Source organism: Grammomys surdaster, unplaced genomic scaffold, assembly GCF_004785775.1.
Source record: "Grammomys surdaster isolate TR1022 unplaced genomic scaffold, NIH_TR_1.0 125863, whole genome shotgun sequence".
Classification (NCBI taxonomy): Eukaryota; Metazoa; Chordata; class Mammalia; order Rodentia; family Muridae; genus Grammomys; species Grammomys surdaster.
The window spans coordinates 3,028,638-3,051,845 of NW_021620689.1; the positions used below are offsets into that span (position 1 = coordinate 3,028,638).

At 45.3% G+C, this 23,208-nt stretch overlaps 1 protein-coding gene across 1 annotated transcript; it reads left to right on the forward strand.

Annotated features, from left to right (window-relative positions):
- Nucleotides 1-937: 937 nt before the first annotated feature.
- Akirin1 (akirin 1) lies at nucleotides 938-15,476 on the forward strand. Its single transcript, XM_028790166.1, has 5 exons — nucleotides 938-1,287; nucleotides 7,216-7,356; nucleotides 11,835-11,969; nucleotides 12,959-13,030; nucleotides 13,824-15,476. Exons 1-5 carry the CDS (start codon nucleotides 1,071-1,073, stop codon nucleotides 13,832-13,834), a joined length of 576 nt encoding a protein of 191 aa, XP_028645999.1. The 5' UTR covers nucleotides 938-1,070; the 3' UTR covers nucleotides 13,835-15,476.
- The last annotated feature ends 7,732 nt before the right edge of the window (nucleotides 15,477-23,208 follow it).

Genomic DNA, 23,208 nt, shown 5'->3' on the forward strand with positions numbered 1-23,208 from the left:
GTACTGTTCTGGGAAAATCTGTTACAGAAATAATGTTAAAGCCAGATTACAGGAGTCACAGTCACTAATATATGAATAATTACAGAAAGGCTTTGAATGGGGAGGGGATGTTCTGATCGCTCTATTGATGTACTTGAAAGCACTGGAGTTACTCCCCAGGAAAATAACAACCACACAGTTTCCTAAAGCTGAACCTCCCTGTTTTCTCATTTGCAGAATAGCAAAAGCATTTTCCAGCCAACAGTACGGCAGAGAATCTCGATGGACCCGATGAAGAACCAGCCTGAGTTGCCAAGTCAGATGAGGAAGCCAACTGCCAAATCAGCTATCAGGGGAAGTTCCTAACACCCTGGCACCACTTGGTTAGACAGTTTAAGCCAGTGAGTTTTCTCATAGGTTTTTTTTTTTTTAATCCTTTTTGAGTAACACATATCCATTTAGTGAGCCGATTAATGGCCGGGTCATCTATCCCCAAAATACATTCCTTTGTAACACACCTCCTGTTCCAATTTTTTGCCCAGGATTGCACAGGGTTCGTGGATTAAATAAAGCCTATCCTTAGATAACCCGGCTATGTTTGTGAAGATTTCCTGGGACTCAGAGAAAATCCCTTGATAACACTTTAGAATCACCTCTTTTATCGGTCACGCGGCCACGGGAACCCGGGTCTCCCAGGTCTCTCCCATCCCCCGCCCAGGCCCCTGCCGCGCAGGTGCGAAAGACCTCCTAGGCCACCCGGGCAGAGAGGGTGAAAGGGGGCCTGGGAGGGGCGGGGGCGGGGGTGTTGCTAGGCGACCACGCTCTCCGCCCAGACCGGCCCACTCCTTCTGCAGGGGGCACCAAGGGCCGAGCCCAGGCTTGCGGACCTCCTGGAGCGGCCCTTTTCCGGCTTACTCCCCTCCGCCGGGCGGTGGCTCAGCCCGTGACATCACGGGAGGCGGGGCCAGCGCGGCTGCCGGGTGCCGGAGGCGCCATTGGAGCCGGCTTGGCTTGGGAGCCGTAGCAGAAGAGTTGGATTCAGCGCCGCCCTTACTGCCTCGTCTGCGTCTGATATCTGGCCTTTCCGCGGAATGGCGTGCGGGGCGACATTGAAGCGGCCCATGGAGTTCGAGGCGGCGCTGCTGAGCCCCGGTTCCCCGAAGCGGCGACGCTGTGCCCCTCTGCCCGGCCCCACTCCGGGCCTTAGGCCCCCGGACGCGGAGCCGCCGCCGCTTCAGATGCAGACGCCGCCGGCGAGCCTCCAGCAGCCTGCCCCGCCCGGCAGCGAGCGTCGCCTTCCAACTCCTGGTAACCTGCGCTGCTGCTGCGGACTTGGCTGGAAGCCAGGCCGGGGCGTGGGGGGCGGGGAGGGGGCGGGGGTCGTGGACGCCGGCCGAGATCACCTCGGCACCCCATATCGGCCTTGGGAGAAAAAGGAACTGGGGTGCTGCTGGGCCTGGTTGCTTCCGGGGACGAGAGACATCCGGGAAGGGCAGTGGCCCCGCAGTGTCGGTTTTCGGGTTTCCTGGAGCTGGAGAGTCGGGGGGGTGGGCACCAAGATGAAGTGGGGATACTCCAAGCCACCGAAGGCTCTTGGTGTCCCTGAAGCCCCTCCTGCCTCCGCTTGTGCGGAACCTCCCGGGAGATCCAGTGGGCCATGGAAAATTGGATTCTGCTCACGAAGCCAGCCATGAGTGGGGCGGGAGATGGGTCGGAGAAGAAGGGGTGTGAGTGTATGTAACGCTGCACGGTGCTGGAGCTTTTGGGGAGACTTGATTTCTAGAATTCTTTAGGGACTCTAAACCATCCCAATAGTCATGGAATACGATTTCAACCAGACTGTTTCTTAGAGGGACTGACCTTGTTTTATTGTGTGGCTATTGTCTTGTTTCGGGTATGGCTTAAAGTGGGTAATTGGTTGGCTGGCATTTGAGAATCCTTAAGTATACAGAGATTCTGTACTCAAAATTCAAATATCTAATGCAGTGACTCGACTTGAGTAAGGCACTTCATATTTTAGCCAAGGCAAAAGGAAGGACTCATGTGACAGTAAAGACGCATATCATATTGCAGTAGGAGGAGGGAAAGTGCTCCAGCATTCATATTCAGCAATTTTAAAGGGATCCCAGAAATAATCCCTCAAAAGGGGATTTGGGCAAGTTGTTTCTTTGTGTCTTTTCTTCTCCTTGTTCCTTAAGCATTAGGAAACCCTACAATCTCTTTAAATGATTTTTTTCCTTTACATCTTTCAGTCTCTAGTGCCTCTAGTTTTCATTTCCTCCTTCCTCTGCTGCCACCAGCAGACCTCTCAAGCTTTATCTTCATACCTGTGTTCACTTCTTAATCATAACGTTTCCTTTAAACTGTGGCTCTGCTCTTTCCACTAGACCGCCTTTCTCTATCTTTTCCTTGTGTTTGTTAATCTCAATAGTGAACCCACAGTGCGGCCCAGGCCTGTCTTGAACTCAGCAATCTTCCTGCTCCAGCCTCACAAGTGGCCGGAATTACAGCCTTGTAACCTATCGTGGCTGATTCCAAGAATCATTTCTAAATAGAGTCTTACATCCATTACCGAGTCTGACCCACAATGCAATCTTTTCGATTTAAATTCCCTGATGACTTAATGCTATATATAGTCTTACGCACAGAATGACTGAAGACTTGGAAGGTTTTTTTGTTTGTTTTTATGAAGGGCCCCAAAAGCAGGGGCAGGCAGGGCTGAGGCAGGAAGATCAGGTGAGCCTAAAAATTTCACACCAGCCAGGGCCTCATAGGAAGACCCCATTTCAAAAAGGCAGAGGCATAGATGTCTGCCTGTTTAAACAAAAATTTTATTTCTCCAGTACTTTCTATACCATTTGTATTGTGGTCCGGCTGAGCTTAATTGTTCAGTGATCATTTTAAAATGTGTTGGAAAACTGAATATGGCAGAGTCCTGTAATGAGGTCGTCTTTTTGTTGGGATGCTGGCTTTGAAAACCAGAACTTCAGTTTGCTCTGGGAATACTAAATGCCCAGAACTCAGTTACATTTTTTTTAACTTTTTAATTTGTTAAATACACCCCAAAACCTTGTTTCTTAATGCTTATTGGATTTTGGTTCCTTCAGTCATGAAAGAAACATGAAGTATGAGGTATTAATACATCACTACTTAGCTTAAGTAGAACATGTCATCTGGATTCAAGGATAAAATAGAGATGTTGCTAGTTGCTCTACAAATAGACTGAGCAGGTCCCATTCTGTAGTCTCAGTACTTGAGAAGCGGAAGCAGGAGTGCTCCAAGCTCAGGGCCAGCCTGGTCTATAGAATGACCAAGCTACCCAGGGTTTATCCAGATGCTATCACAGAACACCAAATAACAATGATGTCATCTAAGGGGAAATGAATTAACAATTGGATTTTATTTTCCTTCTCTTCTTCCCTTTTTTTGTGAGTGTGTGGGGGAAGACCTGGTAACCCAAGCTGGACTTGAAAGAATTCACTAGACAACTAAGGATGACCTTGAAGTCTGAACCTCCTGAGCTCTACTTTTCAGGCATGTGTTGCCTGATTTAGAGTCGGTCTGACTTTGAGTAGCATCCCACTTGTTACTGCTATGTAGCCAAGTTTGAGTTTGAACTCCTTCCTACCTCTGCCTCCTGTGTACCGAGTGAGATTACAGACTCCTGTATCATGCTTGCTTTAGGGCTGAGTTGGAGGAGGGCACTGAGACAGAATTTCTTGAGGTAGCCTAGTTGGTTAAGAACTCACAAAGCTCCACCTGCCTCTGCCTCCTGAGATGTGCTCTTCCATCCCCCACCTAAGGCTGAGTCTTGAAAGGCATTTAGTCTTATCTTATAGTAGTAGTTCAGAAACATTAGTTTTAAGGGGGGATTTAGCCTGATGAATGACCTGGAAGCTGAAAGCTAAATAATACTGAGAATCAAGGATTAGGAGCATGATAAGTGCTATAAAGAAACTTACATTGTTAAAAATAAACGCTATTTCCTTTTTTAGGTGGTCTTCAGAAGAAAATCACAACTGTTTTCCTCCTGTGTAAGAGAGGAATCTTAGAATCTGTGTTAGCATCTTGGACTTGGTAGTGGACCCTACCAGCCTGGAAGTCTGTATCTCCATTGTTGACTTAGCTGCTCAGGAGGCAGGTGGAGGTGATCAGGGCCTTCTGCCCTCATACTTGTCCTTTCTTGTTTCCTGGCAGTTGCTTACAGCCTTGAATTGAATGAATCTGGCTGGTATGCGCCTGAGGAGTGGGACTTAGAAAAATGAGGCTTTCCTGTGTGCAGGCATCTAGAGCCTGAATTTCATGATCTTGTTAAAGGAATATTACTGTGTTCTAGCATGTAGGCAGTGTTGGTTTACCTAGATGTACAACCACTGGCCCATCCCGTCACTGGCACTATTACCAGTTCTATGATTTCGATTCTCATTACCTGTTCAAATTACTTCCTAAAATTGCTCATAGCAAACAAAGCGACATTATCACCACCTCCCACCCCTAACAAATATGGTTACAAAGCAAAGTATACACTGGAACAGTTTTGCGTTAGGGAAATGTAATATCCTGGATTTTAGATAGGCCTATGTAGCTGGTCGGAACTTGTCATATAGGCCAGGATGGCCTTGAACTTTGCCATGATCCTCCAGGCCCCACCCCCACCTCCCTGTATTAGAATCCTAGGCATCCATCACCATGGATGCAGTCTCTGCTTTTGTTACTAGGGTGCTTTACACTATCTGGAAAAGGAACACAGTATTATGTCACTGTATATAAAAACTTGAAACCCACATCCTTCTAGACGCTTGTCTCCAGGAATAGAGTTTTATAGTTAGATGCTAATTGGTGTTTCCTGCTTGTTAGCAAATTCAGTTTGTGATGACTGACTCAGAATATCTGTCATTTGACTCCTAGCAAACATTGCCTGTTATAATGGCACCTTTGTTTTTTCCTGTATTAAATATTGAACATAGATTGCATGTGAAGCCAGTCCTTTATCACTGAGCTGTGTCCTCAGCCTTAACTTTTCTCTTCTCTTTTTTTTCTTTTTCTTTTTGTTTTGTTTGTTTGTTTGTTTGTTTTTTCAAGACAGGGTTTCTCTGTGTAGTCCTGGCTGTCCTGGAACTCACTCTGTAGACCAGGCTGGCCTCAAACTCAGAAATCCACCTGCCTCTGCCTCCCAAGTGCTGGGATTAAAGGCGTGCGCCACCACTGCCCGGCTTGTTTTGTTTTTTTCTGAGTCAGGGTTTCTCTGTGTAACTGCTTAGCAGCTCTGGCTGTCCTGGAGCTCACTTTGTAGACAAGGCTGGCCTTGAACTCAGAGATCCACTGGCCCCTGCCTCCCACATGTGAACCATCTCTTGTGGAGCTTAGGCTGGCCTTCAATTTACTCTATTCTCCGAGCGGTGGGCTTGCCTTGGCCTCCGGAGAAGCTGGCATTTTGGGCTGGCATCACTAGACTAGGCTCCGAAATGTTTTTGTTTTGAGACCATGCCTGCCTCCAGAATGTTTGTTTTGAGACAGGGTCTCACTCAGACCAGGCTGTATTAGAACTTATTGAGTAGCCCAGGCTGACTTTGACCTACCAGTGACCTTCCTATTTCTATTTCTCAATCACTGAGATTACTAGCTACCAAGCCCAGCTTGTGTTTTTAAGATAGTGTCTCTTGTATCACAGACTGTTCTCAAACTCTGTGTAATGGAAAATGACTTTGGGTTCCTGATTCTTTAGCCTCCCACCTTACAAGTGCTGGGATTGCAGGCATGGGCTTGCCACCATACTCAGCTCAGAAACATTTTTTCTTTTAAGGATTTATTTTTATTTTAAAGTATGTGTGTGTCTATCTGCGTGTCTGCATGTGCATGTGAGTGCAGGTGCCTACAGAGGCATTGGGGTCCTCTGGAACTAGAGTTACAGGTGGTTGTGATCTGCCTAAGATGTGTGTCCTGGGAAATGAACTCTGGTCATGGGGGGGGGGGGGAGTGTTTCTTAACCTCAAAGCCATCTCTGACACTCTCAGAGTCACTTTTTTACCTCTCTGACCCTCTTGGAATTACTTTTTTTGTTTTTTTGTTTTGGTTTGGTTTTTGAGACAGGATTTTTCTGTATAACAGCCCTGGCTGCCCTTAACTCACTTTGTAGACTAGGCTGGCCTTGAACTCAGAGATCCACCTGCCTCCGTCTCTTCTGGAATTAAAGATTTGTGGTACCATACCTGGCTCAGAAGTACTTTTAATGAGCCTTAATAATCAACCCCAAACAGTAGCCCTCAGCTCCCTCCCAGTGTCCAGGATGCTGTACATAGTGCTTTTTTCTATCTACCGTCTTCCCCAAAGATCTGTAATGTCTCATGGAACAAAGTCTTAATTGTTAAAATACTTTTAGTGATAAGCATAATATGAAGCATAATACTGTGCGTTGTAGAAATGTAAAAATTAAACTAAGCTAAGGCCGGGGAATTTAAAGGCTAATATAAACACCACAGGCTAAACCATTTCTCAAAACAGAAAAAAAGAGCCAGACATGGTAACACACACCTTTAATCTGAGTGCTTGGGAGATACAGAAGGATCGCCGGGAGAGTCCATGGTCGTCTCAGCTGTACAGCAGGATCAGGACCAGGATAGGCTACATGAGACTCTGTCTCTTAAAAACAAAGTAAATCAGAAACAACATGCTTTATTTTACTTTAAATTGTACTGGTGAATCCAGCAAAATGCAGGTCTGACTTGCTTGCTTTCCACAGGAAAAAGTAAAGGAAACTGGATGATAGGCATGACCAGAATAGCTATCATTTTAGGAATTAAACTTTTTGTGAGATTTACTTATTTTTATTTTATGTATGTGAGTGTTTACCTGTGTGTATGTGAACCATTTATTTGCACAGCAAACATTTTTATACACTGGGCCGTCTCACCAGCTCCCAAGTCAGAATCAGAACTGTCTTGAGCTATGTGACTGGTTTACACACTATAACATCTACCCGTTAACATAGGATAAGGACAAGATTATGACCTGTATGATAAAGGGAATATTTAGTCAGAATGTCTCCTTTGGGCTGAGGATGTCTCTCATTGGTAGATTGCTTGCCTAGCATTTAAGACTCTGAGTTTGAACCCTAGCATCTTGTAGAATAAAATAATAAGACCTTTCTTGCCTATCTTCTCAAGAAAGTTTGTAGCTGGGAAGTTTGAAGAAATGACCATAAAATGAATATTCAAGTTTATTTTCTTTTTTCTCTAGAGCAAATTTTTCAGAACATAAAACAAGAATATAATCGTTACCAGAGGTGGAGACATTTAGAAGTTGTTCTCAGTCAGAGTGAAGCCTGCACTTCAGAGAGCCAGCCTTCCTCCTCAGCACTTACTGCACCAAATTCTCCAGGTAAGAATGCTTCGGTGTTAAAAATCTGTTTTCAGAGTTCGTGAGCTGGGTTTGGTGGTACACACCTGTAGTCCTCGCACATTTTGGAAACTAAGGCCAGGACTATGCATTTGAGACAGCTAGTGATGCCTAGCAAGACCCTGTTGGAAAACAGTTGGTTTCCCTTTAACTGCAGTGTGTCCTTTAGCCACTTGTGCTGTATTGCTCTTCATTCCTGTGACAGTGCTCCTGACAGGAGCAACTTGAGGCAGGAAGGTCTCATTTTGGCTCATGGTTTCAGGTGGCATTGTCCTTTGTGGCAGCAGAGGCATGGTGAAGTGGCTTCGCTCCTGCAGTGAGCCTGTGGCTTCCTCTTCATATGGTATAAACCAGAGAATGGGGGTCACATGGGACCAGATGCAGATAACAACTGCAGATGCCTGTCCCAGTGACCTATTTGCACCTGCCAGACCTCATCTTTCAAAAACATGGCAGCCTTCAAAATAATACTACAAGCTAGAAAACAGGCACTTAAAACATTGGCTGTGGAGATGTTCTAGATTCAAACCAAAACATGGAACTAGGTTATTTCTTAATTAAACCTACTAATTAAGTTTTAGGAAAAAAAATTTTTCACTTTGAGGTTTTGCTTTTGGCTTGGACAACTTGTTAAGATAGAGTCTCACATACAGCCCTGGCTAGCCTAGAACTCCCAGAGATCCTCTTACCTTTGTCTCCTGAGTGTTGGAATTAGAGTAATGTGTCACCGTGCCTGGTCCTGTTTTGTTGTCTAGACAAAGCCTCAGTATATATCCTTGGCTGATCTGAAGACTGAGCTGTCCTTCAGCGTGTGGCAGTCTTCTTGCATGCTGACTACACTCTGGAGCCATCACTCCCAACCAGGTTTAAGATCCATTGCTCGTATGCAGTAACTTTATTTCAGATGCATAGGTAGTAGTTCATGTGGCTGCTGCATTGGCATGCAATTGTAGGAAATTTGTTCTAGAAAGTTCTCTTGGACATTCCTGCTTTGTAGCCTTAACATGTGGTTTGTGGGGACTATGCTCAAAAATCTCAGAATTTGAGGTTGTCACTTAGTGAACAAGGCTTGCCTGCTGTGTCCCTATAAATGGTCAGCAGACCAGTATTGCCAACCTCTAGAAAAGTGTTTCCTCAATATTCAGTTTCTTAACGGTTTTTTTTTTTTTTTTTTTTTGGTTTGGTTTGGTTTTTCGAGACAGGGTTTCTCTGTGTAGTCCTGGCTGTCCTGGAACTCACTCTGTAGACCAGGCTAGCCTCGAACTCTCGAACTCAGAAATCCGCCTGCCTCTGCCTCCCAAGTGCTGGGATTAAAGGCGTGCGCCACCACCGCCCGGCTTCTTAACGGTTTTAAAGTTAAAAATTATCTTGCTTAAAAGTTATTGATTGGGCCGGGCAGTGGTGGCGTACACCTTTAATCCCAGCACTTGGGAGGCAGAGGCAGGTGGATTTCTGAGTTCGAGGCCAGCCTGGTCTGCAGAGTGAGTTCCAGGACGGCCAGGGCTACACAGAGAAACCCTGTCCCGGGAAGAAAAAAAAAAGGTTATTGACTGGGACCTGGCTATCTCAACACTCAGGAAGCAGTGTCAGGCAGATCAGGAAGATCTTGCTGAGTTCAAGACCAGCCTGATTTACATAGCTCCAAGCAGCCAGGGCTATGCAGAGAGACCCTGTTTTGGGAGGTTTTTTTGTTTTTTATTTTTTTGTTTTTCGGGGTTGGGGTGGTAGAAAGAGAAGCGAGAGAGAGAAGATTGTCTCCTGATAAATTAGTGATTTTGAGAAGCTTGATGGGGAGGAAGAGTAAGGAGTGGGTAAAGGTTCTTTGCTTTGAGGATGGTGGGAATGTTGTAGGACTAGAGGGAGTTCCACAGACAGCATGATGGCCACACAGAACTCCGCTTACACCCCATGGTTCATGAATGACTCTGCAATGCGGAGCATCGCATCCAGAGCCTTGTGCAGGCATGTTGTACCATTAACTGAACTGCCAGCTCCCCTCCCTCCAAATACTATTTTAATTTTTGTTCATTTTCTTTGTGTGTGGGTTTTTTGCCTGCATGTATGTCTGGATACTATGTGAATGCCTAGTTCCAGCAGAGGCTAGAAGAGGCATCAGATCCCCTGGAGCTGGAAATAGATGGTTGTAAGCAACCATGTGGGTATTGGGAATTGAACCAGGGTCCTCTAGAATTGTAGCCAGTGAGTGCTCTTAATTGCTGAGTCATCACTTCAAAGTGCCTCTTAAATATTGTTACTATTTATTTTTGTGTTTTCAAAAAAGGCTTTCTCTGTGTAGCTCTGACTGTCCTAGAACTAGACCAAGCTAACCTTGAAATCACAGAAATCCACCTTCCTTGAGTGCTGGGATCTATGGAAATATTTTAAATGAGACAGGAATCTTAAGCCTTAAGAGAGCAAGGGTGAAGTTTGTTACTTTGTTTTTTAATTTGGGAACAGAATCTTACTAAGTTGTCCAAAATTTGTTTTGGTAAATTCTTACCTCATACTCTATAGAATCTAGAAATAAATATTTTAAAAATATACAAACGTAAACAGATAGGAATTTTTATTACATTTATTTATGTTAGGAGGCAGATGCACTTATGCCATGGCATGCATGTGGTGGTCAGAGGACAACTTGGAGGAGTTGGTTCTCTCTGTACACAGTCTGGGTTCAGGGTTTACTCAGGCTCAGGCTTTACCTACTGAGCCATCTCACTGGCCCAATAATTTTAAAGAGGTAGAGAATGTGAATAGTAAAATGACTGCAGATGATGGGTGGCCTAGTGTTTGATCATGTTTCACTTGTAAAGGAAAAAATATTTTGTTTAGTTTAAGAGAAAAAAACCACAGGGTTTGTTGTTTCAGGGTGGTGAGTAGCTTAAACACCGACAGAAATGAGGACTAGCTTGAGGACAGGCTGGGTTGTGGCTTGATCTTTATGCTGATTTATAAGGCTGCTGCCTCACCAGCAGCAGGAGGTCCTGTGGAATGTGTTACTCCAATTGCTAGCTCCAGAATGAGGCTGTCATCATGCTGTTGCTTGCTGTGTTTGGCCTCACTTCTAGAGTAGAAAGCTTGCTATTTAACCTTTACCCCTCCCATATTTGCTGAATACTCTGAACACGATTGATAAAACCAATTCACATCTGAAGTCATAGCTCCCAAGAAGCTGAAAATTACAGTTTTTATGTTCACGGCCTCTGCTGGTAAAGTGACTAGGAAAACTGAGAAAGACACGTAGGTGAGAGGTTCCTCAAGTAGCAGGGAACGCCCCTGACTTTATTTTGGCAGCTGGTTTATAGGAGTCTGCGTGAGTTACTAAAGGTGTGATGACTGGCTGGAGATGGGCTCAGTTGGTAGAGTGCTTGCTTAGCATGCGCGAAGCCCTGGGCAGGACCCTCAGCATAGAATAAACCAACTCAGCATTCCCAGTATTTGGGGAGGTAGAGGCAGAAGAATCAGAAATTAAAGGTTATTTGAGGTTACTAGTAAGTTCAAGGCCAGCCTGGACTTGGACTTCTTGAGACCATTTCTAAAAGGGAGTGGTAAGTGGTTAATATTAGTTGAGCAAATTTAAAGTCCTGAGTTTCATACTCATGTCTGTCAAAATCGTTTGTGGATCCTAAAAGTAAAAGATGCCTGGGCCTTGACCCGCTACAGAATTAAATTATCAGAGAGAGTAATTTTGATGTTTGTTTTACAGTCAGACATTTCAAATCTGATGTCCATAGAAGTCACAAATATTCCAGGATAGCAGTGAATAAAATCCAAAACAAAATCACGAACTTAAAATAGGAGAGGCAGGGTGTGGTGACACAGCATTAATCCCAGTACTGGGAAGGTGGAGGCAGGCAGATCTTTGTGACTTTGAGGGCAGCCTGGTTTACAGAGTGAGTTCCAGGACAGCCAGAGAAACTCTGTCTCAAAACAAAACAAAAGCCAGATGTAAGCTCACATTTGTAATCTTATCACTTAGAGAAGTAGAGATAGGCAAGACCCACAGGGCTCCTTGAGAAGCCAGGCTAGCCTATCTAAAGCTAAGAGTATTTATATGAAGGTAGATAATTCTGGACCTCAGAACTGGAATATGTTATGTAAAGAAGATTTATCTTTTGGGGGCTATAGGCAATCTGGGGCTAGACAAACGCTCTACCCAGCTTTTATTTAGAGACATGGTCTTGTTAAGTTTCCTATGTGTGCCTTATACTCTGTTGTTCTTGCATTGAGAATTGCTGGGGTTGCTGGGTGGTGGTGGTGGTGGCGCACCCCTTTAATCCCAGCACTTGGGAGGCAGAGGCAGGTAGATTTCTGAGTTCGAGGCCAGCCTGGTCTACAGAGTGAGTTCCAGGACAGCCAGAGCTATACAGAGAAACCCTATCTCGAAAAAACCCAAAAAAAAAAAAAAAGAGAGAATTGCTGGGGTTATAGGCATGTGCTTACATCTATGTTTTTGCCAGGTGCTTTCTGGCTGAAGAAGGACCAGCCCACCTTTACCCTTCGACAAGTGGGGATAATATGTGAGCGTCTCTTAAAAGACTATGAAGATAAAGTCCGGGAGGAGTATGAGCAGATCCTCAGTACCAAACTCGCAGGTAGGCTGAGACGTGGGGTGCTACTATTATTGGCACAACTCAGAAAAGAAGGAGGAGATGTTACAGATTGTGAGCACTAAGACCACTCTTTGGTGCTGTCATGGTGTTATTTTTACATCATATGAGAGAGCTCATTTGCATTTCTGAAAGTAGATAAGCAGACCTCTTCGTGTAAGAATTTTCCATAAGTATAGGCATTGAGTAGGCCACCAGCTGGTGAACAGGTGGTTGGCCTGTGGTACTGACTAACAGGTGTCAGGATTGGTACCGGCAGTGTCACCAGCATGTTCAAACTTCTGCACGAGAGTCTTGTTGATGTCTAAGTTGGGCACTCTGTTTGGGAGTTATGGTAGAGAAAAGCAAGTACAGGTCAGCTGAGGCTAGAGAACAGGTGGTTAATGACACGAGGAGCCCTGTGTGATAAGGAATAGTAATCGAGCCTAGAGAGCGCCTCAGCACCTAGGGCTGTCCAGAGGACCCATGTTGGATAGCTCCAGGCTGCCTATAACTACAGCTTCAGCTGATCGGCACTCTCTGGACTCGGGCACCTGCACTCAAATGTACGTACCAACACATGCCCCCACATATAGATACACGTAACTTAAATAATGATAAACCTGGAGCTTACAATGTGGACCAGGGTAGCCTCAAACTCACAGAGATCCTCCACTCCCCTCAAACAAGGGATTCCAGGCATGAGCCACCATGCTCAGCTCCCCCTCCCCCTCTTTCTTTCTGGGGAGTCTGCCCTACCCATTTGCTTCCTACAGTCCTCATTGTTGTCCCACCTGCTTTCATCTGATAATGAAGTCCAAGCTCTTAGTGCTGCTGCGATGCAAAGCGTTGGTAGAGGATAGAATTACAGGAGAGGAAAAGGAATGTTTGAGCAGAGAATGCAAACAGAGAAGACAGACGCTGCTTCTTAAATTGCCGAGGGGTTAGGGATGGGTTTCTAGGATAAGTATAGACTCTGTCTTATATCTTCACAGAACAGTATGAATCATTTGTGAAATTCACGCATGATCAGATCATGCGGCGATATGGGACAAGGCCAACAAGCTGTAAGTATACCACGTTTTTCTTTAAAATTTCTAGTTCTCAGAACATGATTTTGCTTGGGAGTATTTTGTGTCCTGAGAGCAAAAGGCCTTTGATTGTTGGTTGCTCTTACAGAGGGCCCAGTCTCTTCATGTGGGTTCCCAGCACCCATATGGTGGCTCACAACCACCTATAATTTTAGTTTCAGGGCTCTGATGCTTCCTCCAACCTCCAAGGGCACCTAGCATCCATGCAGGACACAAACATAAGTGCAGGCAAAACATTCATGCACATAAAATCAATCTTAAAAAAAAAAAAAACAAAAACTTTTTTAAAGGACTCTGTAAAGTAAAATAGCTAATACTTTGGTATCTAGCACACTGTCAAACCAACAAACCTTAATTTTACATAATTCTCACAATGTCCTATGAGGTGCAACTTGTACTATTAACCCAATTTTACTGGTAAGGACAATACTTAGAAATGTTAGATAATTTGCTCAAGTTTCTGTAGTTACCCAGGATTGCTGCCTACAGTCATCTGTCTCTAACACTGCTCTCTTTGTTAATATTTTATCCCCAGAAAGGCAGTTCCAGTTAGTTGATGGATATTGATTTATCCAATGAGTGGTCAAGATTTCTTAGTTCTAAATATTGGAAGTACTTTAATATTTGAAACACGTTTCTTAAATTCTTGCAGCTTAGTACTTTCGAAGTGGCAGCCCTGCTGTTTGATCATTTACTACTAGCGTATGTTTTAAAAACTGTGAGACTGCATCTTCATTGTTCCTATTTGTCTTTGAATCCTAATTTGCAGATGTATCCTGAAGCCTCCTTGCCTGTCTGGGTACCCGGCGTGACTCAGGAGATGGCTGCTGTACACTTTTTGCAACTGGTTTGATATCACATTTCAGCTCCAACTTTGCATCCTGAGAACACTTCAATGTTTCTGCAGGTCCATTTTATACAACTTGAAAGACCTTAAAACTTTCTGGTTGCCACAAGCATATCTTTCTTTTCTGCTCATCCACTAAACAGCTGTGCCCTACTGTGATAGGTTTTCCAGAGAAAGTACCTGGAACAGCAGTTTAGCAAAGAATGCCTTCAGTGGCACTCAACACATGGAGTCTCCCCAAGCACAGCTCTGTGAGAAGTGTGAGTGTGTGTGTGTGTGTGTGTGTCTGTGTTTTAAGTTATTATTTGTATTGTGCAAAAAGTTTTTTGATCTTGGGGATTCTGGCTGTGAATTTGATGCACGACAATTATGGTTAAAAACATTTTCTTGGTCTACAGAAGATCATTAATGTTTGGTGACCATATAAGTTGTTAACAGTGGGTTGTTTATTTGTAGGTATTATTGTTAAATACAGGGACTGTTTCCAGGCACAGAATATGAATCGTAAGTTAGGATGGACATTAGACATGATTATGATGATATAGGGAAGTCCTGAATCTGCAAATAACATGGTGAGAAATTAGAACAAACTGGAGACAGGCTATTAGTACATGGACTCTGCCTAGCTGTGCTGGAAAAATACTTTGACTCCAAGCCTTAAAATACCCTGTGGAGTCTGAGCTCACCTCATTCATGCAGTCACAAAGCTCCCTGGACGCCGAACTTCTACAGGGAAAAGATCTGCCCTGGAGTGGAGCATCAGGGTGTGCTCGGACGTGCAACAGGAGTGCGGGGCTGGGCCAGGCTCACAGCACTGCTACTTGGGAGGAGCCACTCACCTTCGCATCATTTTCAACATAGAGTCTGGATCCTTTGTCCAGGTTCCCCCAAACTCTCCTAAGGTGTCCGTGTTCAACCCTTAGAGCTTGGTTTTGGCAATACTCTGCCTGAAGTTGCTTATTGGCTGTTCTTTGCCTTGGTCCCAAGGCCGTGAGCAGAAAGCAGCCTCTGTTTTGAGGAGGTGGGAGTTACGTAGACATTTATTTTTACTGTGACTTGTTCAGGACCACATTTTACAAAATGCCTTGTTTCCTTTACTGTTGTTTTGGAAAGGAAAGTTTTATGAAAACTGTTTTAGTTTGAATATAGAATAGTTTTATTAATTACGGCTTTATTTTGGAAAAATCTTGAGTTTTAATTCAAATGTTTGCCAATACCTTCCAAAGTAAGGTGATATTCAGAGACAGTTGTTGTGATCAGCTGGCTTGCGGACATTTCTGGGGTATTCACATTTGAAGATTCCTTATTAATGAATGTCTTTGACCTTAATCTAACCAAAAACTGCAACATTATTCTTTGTACATTTTCATTATATAGTGTTAACAAGCTTAGTTGCAAACAAATAAAATACTTAAGCTATTTGTTTACCTTGCCTTCTTGATACTATGATGATGTGTATTTTAGTTCAGATAACTCTATAAGGCTGCTATAACCATTTCCACAGTTCAACAACCTATTGGAGATTTACAAGCCCACCAGTGCTCTTTTAATAATTAAAGAATGACTTAAAGGACAGTTTGTTTCATCTCTTCTTTCTCTAGTGTAGTTCCTTGTTCACTTAAAGGACAATTTGTTTCATCTCTTCTTTCTCTTGCATAGTTCCTGGTTCCCTGTCAAGAGGAGCCATAGTAATGGCTATGGTGTGGTGGGTAAAGGCATGTGGGGCTTCCAGGACCTGAAGGCTGCTCACCCCAAGGCCTATTAGACACCACGGTGCTGTACTTCCTTACAAAGCATTCCGTTGAGTGGCTTCTGGCTAGAAGTGGCTTTCATGATTAACAGTCATACCACCCTCTCAACTGCTAGCAGTGCCTGCAGGCTGTTTTTAGGTTATCCTGTGGGACCACTGACTATGATACCACTGTGGTTGGCATTAGGAAAATGAAGGTACACGTTTGGGGACCTGGAAGCCTGTGGGTCTTTGAAGTTCAAGGTCATCCTTGGTGACAAAGCATTCAAAGCCAGCCTGAACTGTTTGAATACATGAGACCTTGTATGTACATGTATGTATGTATGTATGTATGTATGTATGTATGTACATATATAATATATGTATATGAATATATATTATTTATTTTTTAGCTTCACTTTGACTTTTAGGGCTAAAACTTAAGGGTACTTTCCAGGTAGGGAAATTCCATTGCCATATGGAAATCCTGACTTAATAAAACCTACAAAACCTACAAGGATACATTGGAATGTGTGATTTTAGAAAAACCTATATGGGGGCTAGTTAAAAAGCTGGTTGTGCAGACTAATACCTGTGTTTAATATGGTCTGTCTTTGACAGTACTGGTTATACCTAGGGCTTCACACCTGCTAGGCAGTGGCATTACTCTACTACACTGCTGAGCTATATTTCTCTATTCCTTTTCTTACGTAAAGCTGAAGGGGCGAGGGTAAAAATAAATGTTCCTGCCCTTTTTCCTTCAGCTGAGGAAGGGTACTGGGTGATACAAGAATGGGATTAGAGTGGACCTGGGACACGACGCAGTGGGTAGAGTGCCTGTCTGGCATGCACAAAGTCCTGGGTTTGGTCTCTGGCACTGCATAAAAGCAAACGTGGTACATGTCTGTTTAGGATGGGGGATGTAAGAGAAGCTCAAGGCCCTTAGCTACATCATGAAGTTGGAAGCTAGCTTGTACTGTGTGAGAGCTGCTCTGACCAATGATGAAAGGCTACAAATGACTTGGTTAAGAGCAAGTACTGCCCTTGCAGAAGGACCCAGGTTTTGTTCCCAGAAACCACTTGGGTAACAGAACCGAGTTTGAGGCACACCGGTCTGTTGACTTGCTTCTTTGTGAGTTTCCCGTCATGCTCTCCAGCCCTGCTCTGCTCCTTTCCCTGTCCCCTCGTGTTTGCCCTTGCTACCTCCCCTTCCCAAAAAGTCACAACAAAGAAAACATAGACAATGTACTTGGAGGCTGTAGTATGTCAGTGTGTCCCATATATCCCTCTGCCTGCATATATTCATCTGTTCATTGTGTTGAGCCGTTGAGTCTGGTTGGAGATCTCTGGCTTCTAACAGCATCAATATTGGATCATCATGGAGACTCCTACCAGTTACGCTGATGTTGCCCTGGGTCATGGAGATTCTGAAGCTTTGGAGCAGGAGGACTGGCCCTTTCACTTGTCCCAACTGTTTGAAGATACAGATTCTGGGAGGTGGGCCAATTCAGAGCCCTGGGTCTGAGCCTGGGTGGTAGCTGAGCTTCTCGGCTCACTAGCTCTCCCTTATCAGCACCACCATAGCAAGGTCTTCAGCACGGCTCTGACAGGCCACCCAATGCCACCATTAGCAGGAGGCAGGATCTCCTCTCACTCATGGGCTGGCTCACCCACACCTCCAGAGTCAACTCTACTGTGCTACCCAGTCAAGGTTCAGGGTCCATTCTCCCAAGTGCTGCAGCCTGTGAGGGGCTGGGCCATCCCTCCCACTCAAACCCAGGGGCTGGCTAACCTGTGCCTTCACCATCAAGGGCCAGCTCCACTGTACTGCCCAGGTGAGGTACAGGATCTTCCAGTGTTGGAGCAGGGCTAGCTTCCCCAATCTCTGCTCTCCCAACTACTGCAGGTAGGAATGGGAGGGGGGGAAGGGCATCACCCCTGTGCACCCACGCCACCTCATGGCAGATGAGTGGTGGTGCCAGCTCCCCTGCACTCTGTCCTGGAACTGGCTTCTCCAGGCCGCCTCAGTGGGCAGCCTGTGAGATGTAATGCTAGCTCACCTGTTCTTATGACCCCAGGATTCAGCTCTTGACTGCCTCATGTGATGGGGTGGGGTATCACCCCTGCACGCAAGCCACCTCTTGCTAGATGAGTGTGGTAGGGCCCCCTCCTCTTCGGTATACTCAGGGCTGCTTCACCCACTCCCCCTTGGCCAGGGCCAGCACTACTGTACTGCCCAGGCGAGAACACAAGGCCTGCTCTCCCAAGTGAGGGGCAGGGCCAGTTCTCCCAAGATTATGACCCTGGGGGCAGCTTTCCTGACTGCCAGAGATGGCAAGGGACAATGGGAGGCATCACCCCTGTGCCTGTGCAATCCCACAGCAAAGGAGTGGCACTCACAATGCCCTCAGGGCTGCCTCACCCACACCTTAGCCACCAGGACTAGCTCCACTGTGCTGCCTGGGCAAGGCACAGGGGTTGCTCCCCAGAGGCCACATCCAATGAGGGGTGGGGCCAGTTATGCACAGCCCCTGGACATCCATGTGGTCCCAGTGCCTGTCCCCATCCGGGACATCCCCATGTTCTCTAGTATCAACCTCAGTGGCTGGCTGTGTGGCTGTGAACTCTGACATGGCCCTCAGTGGCAGTTCCAGCTGGGACCTCGCCATGTCTCTAGGTAGCAGGACTAGCCCCACATAACAGGCTATTCCTTTCCTCTTTCAAATCTCCAGTTCCAGCTTCCTAATTCTTAAGCTGCTCCATGTCTTTTTCTCTCCCATCTGACCATCACATACTTAACACACTGTAGTGACTCCCCTCTTGCTTCAGGCTGGCAGGCCCCTGGACACCATCATCCAGCCATGCTGCATGGTGTGGCATCAAGCAGGTGTCTAGGTCACACCTGTGCTATGCACTGATGGGCAGCTCTGAGGTCTGACTCCTGCCCAGCTCTGCCTGAATTTGATTTGATCTTTGAGTCCTAAGTATAAGACCGCTTTGGCCACCAAGCCAGGCATCAAGCTAACATGAACAAAGGACTGTCATCTGCTCTGCCCCTGACATAAGAACATAACCAACAAGGTGCCTCTTTGCCCATTGCCAGGGAGGACACCTGACTTTTAAATTCTGGACTCTGGGCACTTGACAGAAAGGTATCTCCCTGCCCTGTGCTCTGTAAGCAAAGGTAAAGGTAAACTGAAAAGCAAGGGAACTAACTATGTGCCAGTGTTCTAGCTGTATACAGAGAATACATAGTGTATGCAGAGCAGTTCTGATGTCCCAACTGTTATGGTCTGACACCCCCCTCCCCCAAATAACTGTAGCCATTTTGTTCCATACCTGACAGCTATTTCATATTGTTGCTGTAATGTGCTTGCCAGTCACTGACACAGAGAAGTGACTTGGCTCAAGGACATGTGACCACATACCCTGTTTTGTTCTGTTCTGTTCTGAATGTTCTGAGGTTTGCTAATCTTAAGAAATTTCACGCCGGGCAGTGGTGGCGCACACCTTTAATCCCAGCACTTGGGAGGCAGAGGCAGGCGGATTTCTGAGTTCGAGGCCAGCCTGGTCTACAGAGTGAGTTCCAGGACAGCCAGGGCTACACAGAGAAACCCTGTCTCGAAAAACCTAAAAAAAAAAAAAAAAAAAAAAAAAAAAAATTTCACAAAGCTTTGCATAGGAACCATCAAATCAAAGGTCAGCGTGAACTGTTCTGTCTAAAATGGCTTGAGTCCTGCACTTACTTAGGGGCTCACTATGGGTTTTTGTGGCTGATACTGAAGAATGCTACTGATAAGCCAAAAAGTTAGGATTATAATACTCATGCTCTGTTTCTCAATGTTCTGAAATTCCCCTGTTCACCACCCATCCACCTTACTCAAGGCTTAAAGGTTAGCTTAAAGGTTAGCTGATAATACTTTGCCTAGTAAGCCAACTGTTCCTCTCCTTGCCCTTTATCTTGTGAACATGGTTTTCCTATTAAAAAGTCTACTCTGAGACAGGTTAATACGGCAGTTAGGCTCCTGAAGTCCTTTTTATGGTCCTAGACATCGAGTATTATGGTGTGCATTCAATAAACTATTCTGCTTAACTGAGATGGTGTACTATGGTTTGAGTGCCAATTCCTGAACCCCAATACCAACAATCTGGGCTCATACTCACCACCCTATAAAGGACCAGAACCAATAGTTTAAGGCTGAAGTCTCCAGTCTGGATTAGGATAAGTACATTCATAAGGTCTTTTGAAATCACTTACTTGTGTCCAACCTTATCACAATGGGACACAGCATTGTCATCTACAAAGTTCATACCTGAGAACTGCAATGAAGAGACAAAGGTTTTATTGTTTGGTTGGTTGGGTTTTGGGGTTTTTTTGTTTTTTGTTTTTGTTGTTGTTTTGTTTTGAGACAGGGTTTCTCTGTGTAGCCCTGGCTGTCCTGGAACTCACTCTGTAAACCAGGATGGCCTCGAACTCAGAAATCCACCTGTCTCTGCCTCCCAAGTGCTGGGATTAAAGGCGTGCGCCACCACCGCCCGGCCCAGGATTACTTTTTTAATGCAAGAAATGGTTAGCATACATTGGGCAAGTTTGCTCGCATCTGTGAACCCAACATTTGAGAAGTAGAAAAATTCAGGAACATAACTACAATTCAAGGCCTGTCAGAGTTATCTAAAGCTCTCCAACACACTAGTAAGGGAGGGACTGGAGAGATGGTTCAGGGGTTAGGGGTACTGCCTTATAGCGGAGAATGGTAGAGGGAAAACCCTGACATTCTCAGGCCTCAAGGTGTGTGCACACCTGAACATGTGTGGGTACACACAGAAGATTTCAAGTGACATAGATCAAGTGGTAATGATGGTAGCTGGGTGGTTAGACTGTGAGGACTTCTGAGGTATACTGCACCTGCAGTGTGTCGTCATGCCCCTTCATTTTGTCTTCGTAACATCCTGTAAGGCACTTGTCTTGGTGACTCTTCGACTACTACACTGAGCTCTTTTATCACCTATTATGTCACCTCCTAACTGTTGAGTGAAGGACGTGTCTATTCATCTACTCAGCACTGACCTAGGACTCCCCTCAACTCCCAGGTCAAATACGTTAAGCCTTCTCCATGCTATCTCACAGTCTAGTGGACAGAAGGGCAACAGATCCCTGCTTTGTTAGACGTTGTGTGCCTCTAGGAAAGAGCAGAGTGTATGATAGGGAAGGCTTCCAGCCCAGGCAGCATCCCTGCCGGAGTTTAATTACCTGCTGTTAGGGATACCGACTCAGTTATAAAGCTATTTGGTTTATGAAACTCTAGTGAGTTAACTTATGGTGAGAATGTATGGTGGATATAGTAAACTGCTTGGTGCTTTGTGTAATCATACCACTCAGGAAGCCCAATTTTTAGGGTCAAGAGGCAGCTCGATATATCAATATAAGAGAAAGTCTTGGTTAGAGACAGGGTCTTCTGTAGTCCAGGCTGGCTGTCTCCTGATGAGGCTGAAATGATCCTTGACTTTACCTCCTAGCTCCACCTCCCAAGAGCTGCGATTACAGGTTTGCATCACCACAATACCTGTTTTTTTTATAGCTCTGGGGATCCAGCATTCTACCAACCAAGGCACATTCCCAGCCCTAGGGGAGTTGAAGTGGAAACTTAAGGATTCTTTGGAATGTTGGTTGGATCGTGTTTTGCTGGGGCAGACACATGAAGGAATGTTTAGCTGAAGCAGACACAGGAGAAAGGATGTTCTGCTAAAGCAAGTACATGAAAGGACACGTGATGAAAGATTCTTTGTTAACAACATGCATGTATTGGTCCGCCTTGCATTGCGTAATTGAGCTGCATTTGTTGGGACTCCATAGAGAGAAACATAACAAAAAACTGATAGCATGCTGCAGTTTCTTGCTGCTTTCTCAAACTTGGGTTGATTGGCAGAGTGATGTCAGCTGAGACAGACACATGTGCTAAGGCAAGACCGGTGGAGGTCACATGATGTTTGGAGGGTATACATAGGACTCACGGACAATGACAGAGGCTGAACTGGGCTTGTTTATTAGAGCGAGCCTTGCAACACTTGTGGCTCTCCTGTCTTTATTGATCTTCGATTCTCTGAGAAAGGCACAGCTAGGAACTTCTGTCAATCCTCCCTGGTCCTTCCTACTGACCTGTGCTGAGGCTGAAGCCTGGCTGTCTCTGCTAGGTCGTGTCATCCCTGTTGCTAACCCAACTCGACCAAACTGAACTGCTGGTGTATCTGTGAGGTATTTGTGAGTGAATGGAGCTGCTGCTGCCTGCTGACCTGTGAACTGAACTGCTGATTTCCAAACAACACAGATGACAGTTGCTCCAAAGAACCTTTCTAAACAGGTCCACTACCTCTGTTGGGTGATGGGCTACAGGGAGGTTAAAACGTTTAAGAACCATCATTAAAAGCCGGGCGGTGGTGGCGCAAGCCTTTAGTCCCAGCACTTGGGAGGCAGAGACAGGAAGATTTCTGAGTTTGAGGCCAGCCTGGTCTACAGAGTGAATTCCAGGACAGCCAGGGCTATACAGAGAAACCCTGTCTCGAAAAACAAAAAAAACAAAAAACAAAAACAAAAAAAAATCATTAAAAATAAGGTTTGAAAAAAATTAAAGTTACAGGGAGTTCTTCTGTTTATTTTGTGGGGTTTTTTGTAGGTTTTTTTTTGTTTGTTTTTTGTTTTTTGTTTTGCCCCAATCTTGCTATATAGCTCTGACTGTCTTGGAATTCATTATGTAGACAGGATGGCCTTGCATTCACAGAGAACCACCTGGCTCTGACTCCCAAAGGAAGCTCTAAGGATAGACTACCGCCCTCTAGTTGCCTCTGGCATCTTGGGCCTGACAGCCCTGTTTCTGACTCACTTTGCTTAAGGGATTCCTGGTTTAGTTTATTCAGCTTGGTATTTCCTCCATCTCCAAATGGAATTCCCAGGGTCTGTGTTCTGTCCTACAGCTTGATAACTGGCCTGAGAGTTTCCAGCATCAAGGGCTTCCCTTGTGCTGGGCTTTACAGACTACCAGTTTGTTCAGATCTTCATAACAACAGTGTAAGACATTTAAAGTTTCCACTATGTGAGTGGTCCCAGGACAGAGCCCTGTAAGTGGATACAGTGGGTACTTGAGAGAACCCTGCAGCACCAGTGAGGTCCAGACACCCAGTCCTCCAGCAGTCACTGAATTTTTTTTAGAGAGGTTGCACTGAGGCCTTTCATTTTAAGGGTTTTGGAGTCTCTGTGTCTGGGAGGTGAAGACAGGTATAAAGTCCTTTGCTTCATTATACAGTCCTAAAAACCGTTGAGAAGGGAAGGTGTAGAAGGTAAGGGACTCAGTGATGGGGGACCCACAAACGCATATCTCTGTCTTGGGACCCAACATAGATACTTCCCAAAGCCTGGGCACCATGGCAATAACTCAGATGCAGTTCTTGCTTGGTCTTGGAGTTGTAGTTTTCCAGCATTTGCTTGGGAGGAAAGGCTGTTGCCTGTGAGGACCCTGTTGTCTGAGATGTCCAGTGGTGGATACCTGTTCACATTAAAATCTACAATGGATATAAGGCTGGTGG

What these genes read in the sequence shown, in the direction of transcription:
- Akirin1 (XM_028790166.1), top strand. Translation starts at nt 1,071, where the DNA reads ATGGCGTGCGGGGCGACATTGAAGCGGCCCATGGAGTTCGAGGCGGCG. An exon ending in GCGTCGCCTTCCAACTCCTG is followed by an intron (nt 1,288 to 7,215) that starts GTAACCTGCGCT and finishes TTTTTTCTCTAG; the next exon opens with AGCAAATTTTTCAGAACATA. An exon ending in CCTCAGTACCAAACTCGCAG is followed by an intron (nt 11,970 to 12,958) that starts GTAGGCTGAGAC and finishes ATATCTTCACAG; the next exon opens with AACAGTATGAATCATTTGTG.